Genomic DNA, 13,223 nt, shown 5'->3' on the forward strand with positions numbered 1-13,223 from the left:
TGCAAACAAAGAACTTTTTTGCAGGCATTCTGAGAGCGATCGGAAGTACAGTGTTGAGAGTCAGGAAATGCATACCTGTTGCTGTCTGGGTCTGCGCTCCCACTGACAGCTTTTGAGCGTTTCTTGCTGTTGGAGACCAGAGCTGGGGGAACCAGTTGCTGTGTGTACCTAAATCAGTGAGGACTAGAGCTGAAAGACTACTTGAGAGGACATACTTGTGAGGACCTGATCCCGACGACTGAGCCTTCTAGGACAACTGATTGCCGAGTATAATGGGACCAGATCTGTTGCATACCGTGAGTGGCGAGTGGAACTACTGAGCTTACCCCCCCCCCCCCACTGCCTACAGTTAATGCTAATAGAGACTCCCCTTACAGCTGAACAGCCATCCATTGAGTACAGCCTTAGAGGGACAGCAGAACATGTAGCACTACCCCCTTAGGAGTCACCAAGTTATTTTTGAGCTCCCTGTCATTCCGGATCCCTCTCTGAAAGCTCAACCCCTGCCGACACCACAAGATTCCTTTAACCAGAGTAAACAGCAGAAAGTAAACACAGATTGGAGTAAACTGATATGAGGTTTATATTAAACTTCAATGTGAACTTGGTTGAACAATACAAATTGGTATTGATACTTGGAATGGCAATAATTACTCTTGGCAACTCTAAGCAAAGAAGTAACACAAAGCAGTTTAATCAATGTTAGCAGGACTGCTTTTCAGAAATTAACCCAATGCCTTCGACCAGAGGTGGTGGCATCCCCAGTGAGCAATACGATCTAGCAATGTCCCTTTAAGTGCAGTGAGGACTTGTTTGCACGCTCGCTGGGGCCCAGTTAGTGCACAAGTAGGCAGGGATTTAGGCGATAGTTCCTGATTGGATTGATACAAAGGGAGAGAAGAAAGGACAAGACCTTTCCCTTTAGTGACACGTGTGGTCTCCTTTAATTCGCTGGGAAAAGAGCAGCTTTTAAGCAAAGTGTTAAACTGGCAAATGGGCTTGTTAGCAAAAGGGCAACTCCATTCTGCGATGCGGTGGCCAATGCCAACGGTGATAGAAATTCCTTTAAGAGGATAGGCCAATGGTTCAGGGAGCACTGATGTGGTATGGCCTGCAGAAGGTCAGCTCTGATCTGACTGTACTGCAAATGTGTTCAACAGTGGCTATGGGAACTAGGACGCAACACATGTTAACTGAATGCAATGTGCACAACTGTGTGCAGGTAAAGTAGCAGGTATGAGGAGGCTGTCAGTGTTCTCTTGCTTAACCGGTGTATTGGACTCACCCCCAATCAGTAGCTTTCAGCAGGTCCTGGTTGTGTCTCTCGGCGGATGGGGGCCCCCCCCACAGGTTCTCCAGCTTCACGTGCAGCATTCCGTCCAGCCACTGTTCTCCGGGTCACCTGCTAGTAGACGGTCTTGCTGAACAAGGCGGAAAAGTCCTTGCTTCTCCCCTCTCTGCGGCCTGGTCTGGTTCTCCAGCAGTCAGTACAACTCTCATTCGGCTTATGCTTTCCAGCTCTCTCCCATCTCACTTCCTGTCCAGTCTCCCAGGCTTTGGTATATATCTGCCCCCGCCCACATGCCAGCACTTCTGGGAAAAGTAGTCCTTTGATACACTGCTCCCCAGCAAAGTCTTGTGATTCAGTATATAAGGTCCATGGGGCTGCTCTGCAGAATGAGAGTGCCACTGAATTTACAGGACACTGCCATAGTGTTGGTTTTAACATCTTGCAACTGACATTATAGCAAGGGTGTTACACATTCACCACCTTACAGACAGGCCCCAGCAATAGCTGACTAACACCGACAATTAGGTGGCAGCACTTTATGGCCACCTCCAAGGGTTTCCTTTTGTCAGGAATGCATACACCCCACCCACTATTGGGATTGTATGTGTAGTGTGCACATGAGGACCTATAGTTGATGCCCTTACTATTAACCGTTTGCACCAGTTATTCAGATTAGCATTACCACAGTTCAGTTATTTTATGAGCCAATATTCATATCTAGCGCTGAATCTTTAAACCTAACAATTGCTAATCAACACATATTTAGTACATGTGCAAGGAAGTCACGAGTTGTAAGTGACGTAACGCGTAGGTTTACGAGTCCGCAGTCTCCGGTGCGCGGTGACGCACTTCCGGCGTGCGACGCCATCTTGCTATACCCAGGAAGTCCCAATTCACATGCAGTGTACCCACACATCGGTGAGGAGGGAGGACTGCTGAGAAATGTGAGTTTTACTACTTTACATTTGAAAATAAAGGAGTCTTTAATACTACACTTAGAGGGTGTTTTCTTCTTTGGCTCACTGGATTGGTGAGCCACTGTTCTTCAGAGGCACCTTGGCTGAATAAGGGAAATAGGAGGCCCACCAGGAAATACAAAGAAGGAAGAAAAAGGTGTTGGCCCATTTGATTTTAGGATCCAGGTTGATCCTACAAGCCTGTTGGCCCTTAGGGGTCGCAGGGAGGAGGTGAGGAGGAAATTTAGCCACTGTTTGGAGAAGATTTTGGCACAAACCACTTATTGAGCATCACTGTATATTGCATGAATTGATCTATCACTTGAAGAACATTCTATATATTGATTTGTAGAAGGAACGGACATATATATATTTTTTTGCACTATTTTTTGGCACTTTAACACGGTTTGATTTATATTAAGCGGTTACTACTTTTTTGGTCACTATTATGTCAATTACAAGCATGTGATTTATTTAAGCCACTTGATCCATTTAGAGTGTGATCACTTGAGTTATTTATTGATGCACTTATTTATTTGAGACACTTTAATCAACTAGAGTGTGATCACTTGAGGTATTATTGCAATTATTTATTTACTTAGTATTTTAGTTGATAGTAGTCATGATTTTTATATTTTGTATATGAATTGATCACTTATTTATATATATTTATTTATTTTGAGCGCCACACTATATATTTATTCATGTTTGCACACTACACTAGGTATTAGTAGGAGAGTGTTGGCAGCTGTATTAGTCGTTCACCATTTCTAGCGCAAGAGGATTCTCTTGATTATTTTAATATTCATATCTAGCGCTGAATCATTAAACCTAACAATTGCTAATCAACACATATTTAGTACATGTGCGAGCACCCATGTGACCTGCCTTTTAGAATGTCCTTGTAAATTGCAATATGTGGGGAGAACAACAAGGAAACTTGGAGTGCATTTGAGTGAACACATCACATTGAAAACATCAAAAAGGATTCAGGCATCATAGCTTATCTAATCATTTTAGAAAGTTTCATAATAAGGACCCTAAACCTTTAAAATTCTGTGGGATTGACAAGGTAGAGCCCTTTTGGAGAGGGGGCGATTTAAAAAAATTCATCACAGAATGAAAATAGATGGATTCAAAAATTAGATACTTTGATTCCCAAAAGGTTAAATGTAGAAATAGATTTGAATGGTTTCCTGTCCAACTAGTAAAAGATATCCAAGTTCACCTGGAGCATGTGTTTGGGGTGACCCTTATTGACTATCAGAATGCATATTTTTGGGGGTATTTTTATTATTACACATAAAAAAAAAAAAATTATAAAAGCTTAAATTCATATTTTTATCATAAAAAAACCTAAATGTTTATGTAATGTGATATACTCAGCAATGGTTAGGTGTATGAAATGCAATATTACATTATAGGTTTTGAAGCCAGTACACCCTTCAGGAAGTGGGACACCAGAATGGGAGGTTCTTAGGAATGAGAAAGACAAGAACCGGAGATTATGGTCTATGAGGGGCAAAAATGCGTTGATGCAATTTCCGGCTGTTTGGAGTGGCGCCACGTCCTGTGAGTGGAGCGCACGTGAACCAGCGGCTCTCCGGAACCATCTTTAGCCCACTGCATTACCTTTGTTGAGGCTATCCAAGGATAATATATTACAAGGCGATTTGTTATTTTTGGAATGTGAGTGTAATATATATCGTTATTCATAGCTAATAAATGGCATGACATTATACTATTAGTGTTCCTTTTGCTTCCCTTTGGTATCTTAGTAAATGGAATACATTGACGGAGTGAACCTTTCATATTATAACCATGGGTCTGGTACTCCTGGAAACATGATCACATCCCACCAAAAAAAAAAAAGCTTTTGCCTTTTAAGCCCATAAAGCTAGTAGTCCACTGTCTGGTGAGTGAGGAATGCACAGGGGAGGGAGCACCAACGTGATTGACATTTCTTTCAAGGTACGGGATATTCATTTTGGATATTTTTTCAGAGCACATAGCACTAGACATAGGGACTTTATTTTGTAATGTGTTGTGTTTATTAGCAATTATGTAGAACTGTATTTCACTTTTGAGCAGCAGCATTCTTTAATACAATATTTGTGCAGTTGGCACAAATGGTTTGGTATAGAATAGCACGGGTTATTTGTTTAGTTTGTATCTTTAAACCGGTTCTGTCTTATTGATTCATGCACCACTTTGCCTTAAAACACCTGTACTATCCAGTTGCTGTGTCCCATTTTTTGTGTACTATTATAGAGTGGTAGCTTACTAAAATTTTATAACAGACACCAAAGGAAAAACTTTTCAAAATTGCAGGTTTAGCAAAAAAATGAGACGCAGTGGTGATTAAATGCCGCCAAAAGAAAGCTCTATTTGTCTCAAAAAAATTATACAAAATGTGTTTGAGTGACAATTGCGTGATCATGCCACACTACCCAAAGCGCAACAGCGCTGAAAGCTGAAGATTGGCCTGGGCAGGAAGGGGGTAAAAGTGCCCAGTAGGCAAGTGGTTAATTACAAAGGTGTGAAAGGCCTTCAACCTATAAATAGGTGTCTGTGGAGACCAAGCAGCTTAGAGTCATGGCAGAGCAGAGAACCTATTATCACCAGCAGCTTCTGAGGCGGCGGGGGGAGGTAAGCGCTACAGTATGAATTGAAAGTACTTGTATTCTGCGCATATTCTGCTATGGGCTGCTAGAGAGATTAATAAATTAATATACTTTTGCAGGGAGCATATTTGGGGGGGGTGTGATTTAAGGATCTCCACAATTAAATTCATAACATTAATGTTTGGTAATAGTTCACATCTGCCTCATATAGAAATTTAAGTATATAGAATAGGTATATATAGTAGGAATTCAATAGAATAGGAATGATAAAGTCATCTCACCCTTCCCTTCTGGGATCTCCACAGATTTTAATATCCACTGATGCAATGGGAATTGGTAGAGCTGGCCTTTGGGGCAGGTCACAGTAACATAGCTGCAGTACCAGGGATCCAGAATGAAATTCAGGTAGCGCTCCATGTAGATCCTAATCAGCAGGAGTTCTCCAAGGTCTTTATTTTCAGCGATATTAAACTTTGTCACCTGGAAAAGCCAGAAGTGGAATCTAAGTGGTCTGAACACACTACAAATCCAAACACGAGTCATGGATAATTCAAAGAGCATGCTGGTAGAGATAAAATGACTCAGTAAAGCAGATTAAAGATCAATTAAGATATGTTTTGTACTGAACATTTGACAAAGTGTCAGTATCATGAAGATATAAGAATAAAGATGCAATATGGCTGAGGAAAATTCTTACTGGTTTGCACTTATACCCAGAATGCTGTCACCAATAACTTACTATACACATTTGATCAGCAACCCCAACTTCCACTTTTATCGGATGAGGTTTCAAATTAGACAACAAACTGCCCAGAGCCAAATATTTAAATAGAGCCATGCTGCCCCATTGACAGTCCTGCAAATGTCTGTTGATCCTTCAGTGTAGTCTACTTAATGCAGCTTCCTCTGATGGGGTGGCAATGATGCTGCAACAATGCTGCCAATCTCATACGGGCTGTCCCGGATTACACTATAGTGGGATTAAAAAAAAAAAATGTTGCAGGGGCATAGCTTTTAGCATTGTCACTCCGGATTTAAAACTTGTTTCTTGTCAGTCAGCACTGGATCACACTTACTCCTGCCCACTTCTCTCGATTGGCAGCACTGCCTCTGTTCCTGAGATCTTCCCACAGTAAGCTGCAGTATCTGGGAGGTGGAGCACGTGAGACTCAAAATGAAGGATTTGGCTCAGTCAGGAAAGGTAAAGGAAGTTGTGTTTACTTTATGGGGCTTGTGCATCACATAGTAAATGGGTTTGGAACTTGTTCAGACTGTCATACAGGAGTCATTAGTTGTTACATGGTACAAGGCTGTTGTGAATAGCCTTGTAGCATGTGACATCTTGCTTACTACTATTCATGTGATCACAGATTGGCAAATCAGGGTTCACATGAATCGGGACCTCAGAGGTCCTGTACAGCGATCGGTATTCTGCTGTTTCCCGAGGACACAGTGGAGACCTGATCGCAGTGCTGCACATTCCCAGGGAGCGTGCACAGGCAGTTAATGGGGGCGCCGTTTATAAAAGACAACCCGCTTCAGCACTGCTCCCGTCCGGCTGTTTATGTACATGGGCCAGACAGGAAGTAGTTAATACCTTCCCATACAGCCTCCTCCTGAGTTGGTGTCATACAACGTCCTATCAGTAGGTCCCGCTCACACCGCTGCGGGGCCGCGCAGCAGTGTGGTCACCAGCTGCGTCCACAGGACACAGCCGATAACAGATTACTACACTGGCCCATTGGTCACATGACACTGCCAATCAGATCACATGACAATTGTATACAATGGATGGCTTCCTTTCATGCCATCCATTGTATACAATTGTGTTAGCAGTGATTGGTCAACACAGTCACATGGTACAGACAGGGCCAATCATAGCCCATCTGTATCATGCTCAATCACAGCTAATCACAACAAAAGACTGAATGAATCAGTTTCATTCATTAACAATGGTTGCAAATATCTATGAAATACATTGGTATTTGCAAGTGATCAGGAATTTTAGTTTTGTTTTCACATTATGATTGCTTAGAGCACACTCTCAACCAGGGTGCCTTGAGGTTTCTTCAGGAATACCTTTGCAAAAATGTCTAAAAATTGCCCAAAACATGTATATAGGCCAGTGAGTGGAACAAACCAGCCTCTTAGCTACACAAAGCCACAGGTTTTCATTGTGCAACCTTCTAGCTGCTGACATCCTGACAACCAATGACATCAATTGACAAGGAGAAGGTCAGCTGCCTGCACAGCATCCTACTTTGCCCCCCCCTGCCCCTCTCCATCAGTGCTGGGATCACATTAGCTCAGTGATGGAGAAAAACAGAGGGAGAAGAGAAACGTCGGAATACTAGTCAGTACCAGTGTGCAAAGATGTATTTGCTTTGGAAGAATGAATACACTCCAATGTTGGGTGACCTACATGTGTGGATTTTGTTGTGTTATAAAAAAAACTATTATAACAGTTTCACATTTAGAATGGGGTGCCTCAAGACTGCCCATCATTTTAAAGGGTACTTTGGGAACAAGGCTGCTCTTAGAAACCATGGGGCCCCATACAGCCAACCTGACAGTCCCCCTCCCCCCCCCAAAAAAAAATTCCAGTTTACAATGCTTCAGCTATGAGCGAGCACAGTGAGTAATTGTTACTGATCACTCATTATGTTCATTCAGGAAATGGGCTGGTAAATATGACATTTACTGGACCTTCCCCCCCACTCTCTATCCTGAAGGATCCTATTGTGTACTTGCAGCTGCCAACAGCAAATAGAGGGGAAGCCAGCAGCACTGTGGGGGCACACAGGGGGGCCTGGACAGCAGGGGGAAAAGTAGAGTGCACAGGGAGGGTGATGGGTGTGGCAGGAGGCAATTACTGGAACCGATCCCCAATATGGCTATCTCTGCAGAAGCTGAAACCTGGCATGAGGGAGAGAAGAAACAATCTTCCAGCTGCTGCAGAGAGCCATACAGGGGATTGGTTCCAGTAGTTGCCCCCCCCCCCCCAGCCGATTCACCCATCTACCTGGGCCCCGTACAGGACAGGTGGTACCCCCTTATTCACAGCTCTGCTCGGGACTGTCCATAATTTTAAAGAGTGCCTAGACTGAAAAAAGGTTGAGAAACACTGGCCTAGAGTAGTTCAATGCTACTATGGTAACATTGTTTTGCTCTGGTCCCAGTGTGGTGAAAAAAAAAAAAAAAAAAAAAAAGTGTGATTATTTTTACACTGTCACCAGTCAGTATCCCTCATCACTGCCACACCAGTTATATAATAATGCTGTAGAGCACGAGCGATCTAACTTTCCTACAGACTAAATGTATACTAGTTAAGAAATGTAGCAGAATACATTTTGACCTAATGTTATTTATTTGCAAGATGTTATACCAGAAACGAAGAAAAATGTGGGGTTTTTTCAAAGTTTCTGGGATTTGTTTATTTAGCAAAATATGAAAAACTCAGTGCTGATTAAATACCACCAAAAGAAAGCTATATTTGTGTGAAAAAAATAAAAAAATGTTTTTATGAATGTACATGTCCTGAACTGAGATGAAGAAAATAAGCGGTGAAAAATGCAATGAAGCACATCAAAAATGCATCCACAATGCAGAAATTGTGGTGTGCCCTGACAGTACCCTGCTAACACAAGCAAAAATATGTCTGCAGTGGCACTGTACAGTCAGTCACATATTGACACCCCCTGAAACGTGTACAGTGACAGTCAGTAACTTGACACAACCAGCAACCCAAAAGGTATTTAAAATGGCCTGGATGGGTGAAAAAAAATTTGATGGGGCCCCATGGCGGCCTCTCTATGGCACTTAGCAGTGTCAACCATAACAGTATTGTCACTGATATTTATAATATGCCTAAATCAAAGACAGATAGCAGGTGGTTAAAAGTTGTCCTTGAATAGGGGACAGCACTGCAGGGAATTACTTTTGAAATTTTTAACTTTGAAGTGTGGGCAACAAACTTTAGCTAGGTACCAATAAGGTCCCTCTAATATGTGCCCTGCTAATAACTGCTGCTTCTTACATGAAACATGTTACAAATATACAGTTTCTGACAACGATGTCACTGCTGAAGTTCTGGAGATGAAACTGACAGTCAGGGCTGAAGGACTGATCAGCATGGGTTCTTTTCAAATAAAACAGTGTTCTTTGATTGGATAAGAAGCGTATGAAAATGACATTCTGCCCTTATCCATTCACAGAACAACTTCTATTCTTTAAAAAGAATACAAGAAGTTTTCCGCATGGAGGAGCCGCGCAGGAGTAACTCGTCATTGTTGTGCTCCACCCCCAACTGTTAGCTTTGGAGGCTACATGTAGTTAACATGTTCCAAGAAAGAAGCAGCAGCCACCAGCAGGGTACACATCTGTAGAGGTACCTTATGGGTACCTAGCTAATGCCCCAATAAAGTTTGTCTGTATTTCAGCTTTAATTTTCCAGGTGACCAATCTGTCCACAATAGCTCACCAGCCTTTTTAAGCATCTCAGAACCTTAGTGTAAATTCTAAATCCTCCCACCAGTACTAGTGCCATTGCAAGAAAGCTTTGGAAGAGGTAGTCTAGTAGTTAAAAACCCAAGTTGTAGTAGTTTCAATAATCATTGCAATATTTTATATTACATAATTGTTAATACTCCTGCACACAATTACTTTATAACCCTTCTGCAACAAAGACCCCCACAGTTTGAAGATTGTAGAACTACAAACCTCAGCTGCCTCATTAGCTTTTCTCTAAAGAAATGCAAAACAAATTCTCCTTACTGCAACAACTACAAAGCAGAATCTTTGACTACGTCCTGAAAACTCTTCCAGTCTGCTCCTCTTGATTGGAAATGTCACAGGGTTTACAGAATCAGTGTCAACAGCAGTCTCCCCAAGTCCTAATGATACAGCACTGGATTTGTTTCTACACATTCAGATTGTCAATGTTTATTTTCCAATAACAGCCTTCCTAATGGGTCCCCCTCCCACCTCCAGGTCCCATAGCAGCTGTGTTGGCTGTTGTATTGCCATTGTAATCTATTACAAATAATGCCAGCACTGCTTAGTGATACTCACAGCTCCGGATATGAAGTTGGACCAATGATGGGGCAGTTGGTGTACTTCACTTTCTCCATGTACTCCCACAAGGACAATAGAGACATTACTACAAGTGCTAGCAGCCAAGTCTGTCCCTGTGGCTACCTTCAACTTATACATCTTCAGGACTTCAGGAGATGACCCTTAAGGAAGCAGTTCTGCTAGACACAAGTAAAGTTTGAACAGTTAGCTATATCATCCTCTTATGCAATTTACAACTAGTTCACACCTATATTTAGTTTCAACATCAGCAGAATGAACCACTCCGGATTTGACATAGGGCATAGATAATTCAATCCAAAAATACAGCCTAACATGCATGTGATAAATGCTAGTTTTATATCCTACTATACTACTTTATTACACCCAGATAAGGAAACATCAGTATGATACTTACAGGGTTTTCTTTTTCTGCCCTGAAACATGACAGGGGTCAGGAATAAATAAATGCACCCTTCCAGATTTAGGTTGACCAATAATCCCATTTAGTATGCTTTGTGGTGCTCTGACTAGGGATTCTGAACAGGATACATAGTCTGGTTGAAAAAAAGACAAGTCCATCTAGTTCAACCAATAAAAAGGGAAAAAATAAAAAAATTATGCAATCCTATACCAACTGTTTATCCAGAGGAAGGCAATATAACCCCAGTATACTCCAGCAAGGGAAAATATTCCATCCAGATCCTCCAAAAGGCAATTGGACTTTACCTATAAATATTAGTATCCAGTTATGCTATGTACATTTAGGAAATAATCCAGGCCTTTTTTTTTTACATTTTCACAGCTCCTACTGTGAGGTAGCCCCTATTTTCATGTTTTTTCTAGGGATGGAACATACTCAGGGCTAAGGTGCTAGTACTAAGAAAAGGGATCAATGCAAAGTCAATGCAGGCTAACAACCTCAGTTATGGTCAAGTGGGTGAAAGCTATCCTTCCAGCACAATCACGACACTCAAGAAATGCTTGCCTATTCCCATTGTGGTGAACCAGGCACCTAAGGGCATAAAAAGGTGTAGCACACCCCCCTTAGGAGTCTGAGTTTTAGGTTCCCCTAAAGCTCTGCACAGCCAGGTAACACGCATTTTCTTCCACACTTTGAATTCAGAGTCAGTAAATAGTCCTTGAACTTGGTTTGTGATTTTTTTTTTTAAGGGGTTAATAGCTTGGATGGGGTTGAGGGGTGTGGTGCCCAAGGGAACTGTAAACATGAGAACTCAGAGCAACCATGTACAAAAATGTGGATAAAAATAGTATCTTCTCTAAATGCATGAAAAGCTCTCTGGTGTACCTCCTCAGACCCCAGATGAATCCTCCTCTTCACCCAGCTGCCGGAGCGTGTCAAGGGGGCCCAGAAGCTGCCAATTTAAAACTAGCAATCCCAGATGAGAAGCTAGTTGGGCTTTCCACCTGACCGCCCTCTCCCCTTATCTGGTCCACAGGGTTTGAGAATACTCACACTGTCCTTTCCTGTAAGCTTAAAGGGTTAACGGCAGCTTTCAGGCCTTTTCCTGGGTGGTTTCTTCCATCCTGTATTGGCTTTCCTCCAATGGAGGCGCTGAGGCAGTGGAGATCTTCTCATCCAGCACCAGCCCGTAGGTAGCCACCTCCTCCTTCCTGGGCCCCCCTCCCAGGCTCCACACTCCAGTCTTCCATAGTCCATCTTCCACCCAACAAAGCACACCTCCCCCCCATTTGAGGGTTGCCCTGGTCACCATGCCTAGCCACCTGCCAGGGAATTAGCAAGGTTCCCTCAAACATGCAGATATAGACTTCCTCCCCTCCTCCAGAAGGCTCTCAGGTTTCTGGAGAGGAGAGGTGGGAGGGCTCCAGAACCCCTGACAGAACCTCCCAACCTGTCCTGAGGTAACCTCACTACCTCTTCCCAGGCTGCTACTCTAACAAAAAGCTACCCAACTAACCTGGAAGGCATTACAAAAGGGAACAAACGGATGTATTGCTCTTGGACAGGAAAGGAAGCCAATGAGCAACAAGACCCAGGGAGAACACTAGGAAGCACCAGGTCCCCAGTGTTGATGCTGCAGAGGAACATTATGGCAGCAAGGACAGACTTTCAGTCAGTCACTCAGCATCAGATCATACACCAGTCTGTTGTCCCTAAATTAGGTTCTCCCAGCTCTTCGGGATCACTGTAGCCAAGTCCCCTAGATCAGCCTCTCAATCAGGGTGCCCAGGCAACCTTGGGTGCCTTGAGGTTTCTGCAGGGGTGCCTTGGCAAAATGTCAAAAACTGGCCAAAAGTTGTATACAAGCCAGCAGGTGGAACAAGCCTGCCTTTTAGCTATACAAAGCCACAGGTTTTCATTGTGCACTTTTACAACCTTCTAGCCACCAGCATCCTGATAACCATTGAAATAATCTGATAAGGAGGATTTCAGCTGCCTGCACGGATCCTAGTTTGACCCCTCCCCTGCCCCTCTCCATCAGTGCTGGAGTCACATTAGCTCAGTGATAGATAAAAACTGAGGGAGAAGAGAAACACTGGAATACTACTCAGTACCATTGTGCAAAAATATTTGCTTTTGGAAGAATAAATCACCTCTAATATTGGGTGTACTACATCTGTGGATGTTGCTGCATTATATAAAACTATTAGAATAGTTTTTCACATTTTAGAATGTGTAACATTGCTGTTAAAAAGATTATCACTGTAACAACAAAGTGTAAAAAAAAAAAAAAAAAAAAAAAAAAAAAAAAAAAAGATCAACCCCCCCCCCCCCCCCCCCCAAAGAAGTGCAGTGTTACAGTGGTGACACTGAACTACTCTGATGAAAGTATGTTACAAAGATTTAAAAAAAAATTTACTCAATTTTTTAAATTTTTTTTACTAAACATATTGTCATCAGTGTTCCTGATTAGCACCACACCAGCCATATGATGACGCTGTACTGCACAGGTGACAGTATGTAAAAAAACAAATTGTGAAAAAATGTAATGTCAACAAAAAAAAAAAATAAACTGGTACAAAAATTACAAATAAAAAAAACTCACCATGCTTTTTTTTATTATACAGTGTTTATTACTGTATAATAACTAAATAACTCAGACTGTCGACATGCCCAATAGGGGCCATTAGTGGGGTAATTGTACGGTTCTAAAATTTTAAGGGCTTTAAGAAATAAGATCGTCCGTCAGGATTGATCAGTTTTCAAATATACCGTATATCGGGGCGGACTGACAACTCATGGGGCCCCCGGGCAATAGGGGATCATGGGGCCACTGTGTCCTTGCCCAAACTCAAAAA

The 13,223-nt window shown here is 42.4% G+C and overlaps 1 protein-coding gene across 1 annotated transcript in view; it reads right to left on the minus strand.

Annotated features, from left to right (window-relative positions):
* The window catches only part of LOC149450864 (hydroperoxide isomerase ALOXE3-like), a 56,098-nt gene extending 45,998 nt beyond the window's left edge, over positions 1 to 10,100 (minus strand). Inside the window, exons 1-2 of the mRNA XM_089691363.1 lie at positions 9,942 to 10,100; positions 5,153 to 5,351 (exon numbers count right to left, since the gene is read on the minus strand). Of these exons, the coding sequence (XP_089547489.1) occupies positions 5,153 to 5,351; positions 9,942 to 10,082 (340 nt within the window). The 5' untranslated portion in view covers positions 10,083 to 10,100. The remainder of the gene's footprint in view (positions 1 to 5,152; positions 5,352 to 9,941) is intronic.
* Between the last annotated feature and the right edge of the window lie 3,123 nt (positions 10,101 to 13,223).

This window comes from Staurois parvus, unplaced genomic scaffold (assembly GCF_062004578.1).
Source record: "Staurois parvus isolate SC_StPar_1 unplaced genomic scaffold, SC_StPar_1.0 ptg000562l, whole genome shotgun sequence".
Classification (NCBI taxonomy): domain Eukaryota; kingdom Metazoa; phylum Chordata; class Amphibia; order Anura; family Ranidae; genus Staurois; species Staurois parvus.